The 7,549-nt window shown below is 37.0% G+C and overlaps 1 protein-coding gene across 2 annotated transcripts; it reads right to left on the bottom strand.

Moving 5' to 3' along the window:
* Positions 1-632: 632 nt before the first annotated feature.
* Positions 633-7,256, bottom strand: LOC106934737 (uncharacterized). Of its 2 annotated transcripts, none has more exons than XM_015014822.1 (5): positions 7,177-7,256; positions 3,649-3,930; positions 3,308-3,553; positions 2,212-2,364; positions 633-1,106 (listed from the first exon to the last, which is right to left on the bottom strand). In XM_015014822.1, exons 1-5 carry the CDS (start codon positions 7,208-7,210, stop codon positions 1,057-1,059), a joined length of 765 nt encoding a protein of 254 aa, XP_014870308.1. In that variant the 5' UTR covers positions 7,211-7,256; the 3' UTR covers positions 633-1,056. The 2 variants fall into 2 exon arrangements, with proteins under 2 accessions (XP_014870308.1, XP_014870309.1); XM_015014823.1 differs by lacking the exon at positions 7,177-7,256 and adding an exon at positions 6,304-6,404.
* Positions 7,257-7,549: the final 293 nt, after the last annotated feature.

Raw genomic sequence — 7,549 nt, 5'->3', positions numbered from 1 at the left:
ATGTTACAATGACCTGCTGCATCAGTGACTAACAGCCTTTTGTCACTAAGAAACTGATAAACACAGAAACAGAACCAAAACACAAACAACCCAAGATCTCGATACCATAATTTTATTTATTTATTTTTACATTTTAGTTGAGCAAATAAAACAAATTACTAAACAATCTCCTAATACAGTAATGATATAAGAGCAAAAGGATGTTGAGCCGGCCCAAGGCAAAAGCAAATTAAGCAGCTGCTCTGTCAAAGCCAGTAGTTCACTGGTCATTTAACAGCTTCTATCAGTTTGTTACATCAGTTACTGCATAAGCAGCCGACTGTTAAAAAGGAGTAAAGAGTGTTACTCTTAAAAATACAAAATCAACCTTAAGCTTAGTCTACAGTTGTACATAGGTTCAAAAGAAAAATAACTGATTGCTACACACATGATTTTAACAGATGTAATAATGATTATAGATATTTTGTTCTTAATCAAATCAGTTTGAACATGTTTGTTTGAAATATTCATGTAGCTAATCTGGAAGCTGCATTAAGCTGAAACATGAACATCTGCAAATAACAAAGACAGAACAAAACTTTCTATATCTGTAAAGTATAGCTGGAATATTATTCTGTAATATTTCCACATGAATGGTTGTGGAACTTAAAATATTTGCATTTACATTTTTCAGAATGACATGAATAATTATTAAATCAATCTCACATTTCAATTTGAAGGTAAATTGTTTTGAGCTCGTGTCAGGCTTATTAAATACCTTAAATGTCCCAAATTTCCTATTTTTACTAAATGTTTAATATCTCAGTTCATAGCGGCTGACTTGTCCACAATATAGCCATTTGCATATGTTACTAAAATAGTTATGAATCAGACTATAAAAAGTGCAAAATATATTTTATCTGAACTTCATATAGTCTATAAAATTAGATGAAAATACTTTAATACTCTGTTTTGACTGGGAGAATAAATCACATTTCTCTGTATTTTTAATATCATTCGTCTTATTTTTCATTTTGCTTCAATAAACAGATGATCAATATTTTGTCTTCTTTGTCTTCAGTTCAACAAAACGTGATCATCAATTCTCCTTTTCATATCAGTCTTGGCTGCAAGAAAAAGGACAACAATTACTAACATGATAGACATTTTGAAATTTAACAATAATTAAGAGAGGAGCATGTTAAATGATTGCTACCCATTACTTTCCATTAACTCCACCAGGGGGCGGTAGAGTTGACTAACATTTACATTTATTTTGTCTTTTGCCTTCTTTAAAACCTCCTTTACCACTAAAGTCACCAGATTAGAACCAGATTTAACATTTTTACCACATTTGTTGTTTTCTTTGACTTCAACTCACAGGAGAAAAAACACACAGCCAAAATAATTACAGCATCAAGATCTTCAAACTTTTGACTTTTCAGAGAAGATTAAAATGATCTGAATCAGAATGTCTTTATTATCATTGTGTAAACAATGAATTTCATTCAGTGCAGCTCAGTCTGGAGCACAGGATGTGGTGGGTCACAGGGTGTTTGTAGGAATGTGTGAGAGAGATAGAAAACTATTTCAACAACAAACTGAGCTTCCCATAATGTTTGGTAACTGGGATCAATTGTAATGATTGTGACTGAATTAAAAATATTTTTAGTAAAATGTGTCAGGATGACATTAGTTGTGAGTTGGTGCTGTAGAAAATAAACTGAATTGAACTGAAAAGTAATTGGATGTTTAGCAGTTGGTAAAATAACAGCAAATATTCACAGCTGTAATAATATATACATATATATAACATGGTATATAAGTCCTTGAAATCATGTATTGCTCTGATTAAATGAATGTTACCTTGACCAGAATCACATCTCATTTTATTTTGAAAAACCTTGTTCTTCTCTGTGTCCACATTGCCAAATCCTCCAGCTGCTCTAATTTTATCAGATTCACTTAGAGGAGCAGAAACTAAAGACTTACTGACCAGTGGTCAAAAGAGTACAAGCCAATATTTACATCCCATTAAGAGAGTTTGATGTTTAAGAATCCATTTGTTTTCATTAAAAAGATGTGATTTCTAAAAAATACTTTTATTTTAGTGTAGCTTCAGTAAAACAGGAATATCCCAGGATAAAAGGAGAAGAAATAACAGCCTTTGTTAAATTCAGACAGAAAACATTTTCACAATAATTTTCCATTGGATAGGATGGTAAAACTCACCTCGAGCCCATTTACGGTATGTGTAAACACACAAGATTAGTATGATGGTGTAGAGGATGAAGAGCAGAATGAAACTAATCACTCTGATCCAAGGAACATCGGGACCAGGAGGAGGAGGAGGAGAAGGAGAAACTTCTGCTTGGGGAACTCTAGCTGCAAGCAAAAACAATACAATAAAATAAAATATTTAATTTAATTTGTGGTACACGACAGCTATAAAACTTTCAGTCACAATACAAAAAGGAAGAACCAGAATCAGGTTCATCCAGCAAGTTATTGTCCACCAGAAGTGCTGAAGTCCAGACCTCAGGAGCTGCAGCTCTGCAGCCTTTAGATGCATCTTTACTCCATCAGACCTGAATGCAGTCAGTCTGTAACGAATCAGTCTCTGATTCAGGCTGGAGCAACAAGGCAACTTGAAGATTGTTGGGGTCTGCAGAGGTTTTAACCTTTACTGGCCTGTAAACGTCTAAGGAAACCTGCTGGATAGAAACTTTTTCAACTGTTTTCAATAATTAATTGAGCAAAACATACAGTTTGACAGCTAGGATCAATTGGAATGATTGAACTGAAATGATTTTTTATAAAGTGCCTTGAAACGACATTTAGATGAATATAACTAAAGTGACCTGAATTGAATTGAACCGATAGGTTTAATTTTTTTTATATATCTGTTTATATAGGATCAGGGTAAGAAAAGCTCAGTGCCAAAAATCATTTAATGGTAAATTACAATTTTATTAAAGGACTTTGTTGGAGTGTCTTTTTGACATAAACTGAACAACATCTACTGCATTTTATCCCCTATTTTTAGAACATTATTACAGGATAATTAATGTTACTTTACTCTGTCAGAACATTTGTGTAATTTGAACAAACGTACTTATTCTAGCAAATATTTACTTAAATAAGAGAATATAGCCAGAAAAACAGGTTTCTTTAGCGTGTGCATTAGAGGCAACGCTTTGGAGACTGAGATGAACCATAGGAGAGAGGCAGGGGCCCATTTTGTTTAAAAGTTTTAACCAAAATCCACCTTTTCTTAAAGGTAACTCAGTTCTGACAGCCTGAATGAAACAAAGCAGTCGATCTTCACCTCTCACTGCCAGCCAGCTCTTCAGTGACTCTCCTTTAAAAGGATGGAGACACTTGTAGAAACCTTCCTCTGCTTCTATGATCATTTTCCCTGGTTTCTCTCTCCCAATGAAGACATCATCTCTGTAAAACTCAGCATCAAAGTCTGACGTGGATTTGCCATATGGTTCTTTGTAGGAACAACCAAGTGTCACATTTTGTCCCTCAAAGACAGGATATGAAGGACTCTCAAGGATCACAGTTTTATCTGAAATGAAAACCATTTTATAAGAATTATATTAACTTATAAAGGTTAAAATAACCACACTTCAAGTAAACTCAAACAAGATGCATGTCCATTACCAGTAACAGTGAGATTGACTTTGTTGCTTCGTTCTCCTCGCTCAGACTCACACCAGTATTCGCCGGTGTCTATTGGAATGAGATTCTCCATATTGCAGGATGAATTTCCAGGGATTCCCCAGCCTCTATGACATTTCTGAGGAGGCCGGTTCATAATCTGCCTCATCACTGTCCAGCCGCTGGAGTTCCTCACACAGGCAAGAACAATTTCATTGTACTGGAAGAACTGGGATCGGTTGGGAGTGACAGTCAGTGTGGCTGCAGACAGGGCCGTGCAGAGACCTTTGGAGGGGCAGGGGCTCAAAGTTAAAAAGAGGCACATTGAACAAGATCTTAAAATACCATAACAACGTAGCAACAACCCATATCAATCAAGAATCTAATATTTAATTGGATCATACTATATCATTGTCATCATGTGGGGACAATGCAAAGCAAATGTAGTTTATTTTATCAGGTTTAATGTTTCTGTTTCTGCTGCTGGCAGACCTGGAGGGCTGAGCTGATCTGAGACTGAAGCTGTTAAAGCAGTGGTTCTTAACCTGGGTTCGATCGAACCCCAGGGGTTCGATGAGTCGGTCTCAGGGGTTCGGCGGAGGCTCGGGATGACGCCCCGCTTTGCCATCACTTGCTGCAGAGGATCACGTTACATTGCTGAGCCAATCAGAGCTGCGGAGGAGCCCTGATTGAAGGAGCTCAACTCAGCATGGATTTGAACTTGTGTCTTTAATAACTTCAGTAAAGCTCAGTTTTTACCAAATTCTGTAGTCTAAATCTGCTCCTTCGTCGTATCTTTTTGGGGTTGGTACTGCCTCTAGTGGCGTGGGGGTGGTAATACAACTCATATAATTACATTACTAAACCAGAATGCCGCAAATTATTTTCTGTGTCAGGGGGGCATGGGGGGGTTCGGTACCTCAAAAAAGGTTAAGAACCACTGTGTTAAACAGACCAGAGGAGAGAAGGTCTCTGCTGATATTTGACTAAATAAGCGCTGCTACTTCTGTTTAGCCTCTGTGACAACTTGGCTGCAGACTGCTATAAAGATCAAAAAGCTCAGAGCTGTTAACTGTCATGAAGTGTGTTGGTGGTGAGATTGAACGCAGGACCCAGGATGTAGTGAAGTTAACGTCTTTTAATAATCAAATATAGCTCTAAACAGTCCAAAAACATGCAACACGGCAGAGTGGAAACAAAAACTCAGCACCGGCAGCAACTAAACAAAGACTGACAAAATAAGAGCCATGCCGTCACAGGACTTTCCAGTTCTACTGTGACGGTCTGAACTAACAAGAGCCACGCCGTCACAGGACTTTCCAGTTTTACTGTGACGGCTTAAACGAGGCTACAAAAAACAACTTATCTGACTGACTATGACAACGACCCGACGAGGAACACAGACAACAGGTGGGTTTAAATACACACGGGGTAATCAGGGGAATGAGACACACCTGGGGAGCAATCAACGGGGAGGACAGGACAGAGACTCACAGGAAAACAGGACTGAACACAGAAAACTCAAAAATAAACACACAGAAACACGGAACATAACATTAACACTACATAACTTTTTGATATTCTGAGATCTAGAATTATAAGACAGAGAAATAAAGGCAACGAAAACTCAGTAGCTGCTAGTAGGGGCCATCCAGACATTCAGGGGCTGAATAACTGGTTGAATCGAAACACAGATTACAGATCTAAACCTGTAGCATTTATTTATTGAGAATGATAATGTTATTAGATTTTATTTAATGCATTCAGCAGAAAAAAATAAATAAATTGTGCATTTAGGATTTAATTAGAAAGTTTACTTTGTAAAAGTGTAAAGAATCATCTTGATTGTTGTGTTACCATGGCTACAATATGGTGTAATATTTATGTTTCAGCTGGTTTGTTCACAAATACATCACAGCAAATAACCAGTAATCAGTGATTGATTTTAAACTCGGTCAATTAACCTGAGCCCCCTATAGAGTTCAATAAATCTATATTTAAACATGTTAGAGATGCTAATGATAAGGGCTGGGGGGCCAAGTCATGATTCTGTCTAAGGCCCCATATTAGCTTGGGCCGCCGCTGCATGAAGAGCCGCTGTGCTGTGCATCTCTCTTCCTGAAGATGTCAGTCTGCCGATGCTTTGGGACATCTTGATTTATTTAATTGTGGCATGTTTGGCTTTATGCTGCGATTCTAATTATTGCTACGGTATTTTCGTTTATGTTTATGTGATATTTTGTGAACTCCAAATGCTATGGGTCGAATCTTCCTTTATCAGTTCAGTTGAGGTTCTGCAGTAACTTCTATTCACACCCGCAAACCTCCAGCCCAGATCCCTTCAGCAGCAGAGTCTTTTATTTAGATAAATTATTATATTTACCTAAAAATTATTGTTGAGGGGCACAAACAAGCCTCCAGACATAGATTTATTTATTTATTAAAAAAAAAAAAGGACTAACAGGAGACATGTCAAACTCAAGAGTTGACCCAAAGTTGTAATCAATATTTTGATTACAACTTGTTCCAGAGGAGCTGGAAGACGTGGCTGGGGAGGGAAGTGAAGCTGCTGCCCCCGCGACCCCAGATAAGCGGAGGAAAATGGATGGATGGATGGATGGATGGATGGATGGATGGATGGATGGATGGATGGATTACCGTCTCATTCATGGCTCGCCTCAAACTCCCGCTGTCACCATGTTGTTTTCTCCGCGCAACGTGATTGATAGAACATTTTCAGGTTGGGAGGGGGGAGTGATGCATTCAGAGGGTGTCGGATAAACCAAACTCGCAGTGAATTTGACAGCGAAAGTTTATTATTTGAATGACAATTTATACTCGATGGTTGTGATATAGCCATTTTAAATGGAAAATATCGCGATACATCGAGTATACTCGATACATTGCCCAGCCCTATAATGAAATATATTAAATTTATGTTTGTGGTTATAATGTGACAAAATATGAAACAGTTCAAATGATATGAATACTTTTGCAAATCCAAGCAATGTCTTTTTCACAGATGTTCCTGCTTATTCAAGCAAGTCGGTGCCAAACTGCTTTTTGAGTGTTTTTAAAAAGAAGTTGATGTTACGCAGTAGTAAACATGCCTCAGGTTAAAATGTAGGTTCAAATGGATTTGCAGGTCATTGTGTTCTGCAGTAGAAATGGGGTGGTATTTATAATTCAGGCTAAAATATAATGTTATATTTAAAACAATTCATTACTGCATCCTGAAATTTATTTATCTATGAAAAAGTATCAAACTCCTACATTTTACTTTTTCTCTTCAAACTAATGAAAATTGAAAAAATTAAGGAACGAAGTAAAAAAATAAATGCTAAAAACAAATGAGTGAAAATGTCTCATATAGATTTAATTTGCTTCTTCAGGTAATTTAATGCAGATTTATGACCAAATTGTTACAAACTGGATTCACTGATAAAGAAAACAGCTAAAGGTTGGTAAAAAATTTGAAACAAATAGTTGGAGGCAAAATGTTTCAGAAAAAACTCAAGAGACGCTACTTACAGAGAACGAGGCAGACAGAAGAGAACGCCATCATGCAAAAGATGCTCTCTTCCGCTCAACCAGACTTTACCATCCACACCTCAACATAAGGAAGTCCTTTAAGCTTAACAAGGACCATAAAACATAGTTAAACTAGGCATGAGGTTCATAGGAAACAGGAAATGAGATGCACTGTGAAATGTACTTACATCCTGCTCACAACCTTCAGAATTAGCAACTGTTTGATGAGCTCAACAGGCACCTTTTATAGCTGCTGTATGGCATCAATCAGCACAAAAAGCTTGATGAAACTGTTAACCCTCCTGTTATGTTCCGGGTCAATTTGACCCGTTTCAAAGTTTAAAAATAAAAAAAAAATAGAAGTATTTTTTCT

Source organism: Poecilia latipinna, unplaced genomic scaffold, assembly GCF_001443285.1.
Source record: "Poecilia latipinna isolate Pla-1442-1.1 unplaced genomic scaffold, P_latipinna-1.0 Scaffold1851, whole genome shotgun sequence".
Lineage (NCBI taxonomy): Eukaryota > Metazoa > Chordata > Actinopteri > Cyprinodontiformes > Poeciliidae > Poecilia > Poecilia latipinna.
Note: the sequence above shows the minus strand (reverse complement) of the source record. Positions and strands in the feature narration are given on the sequence as shown.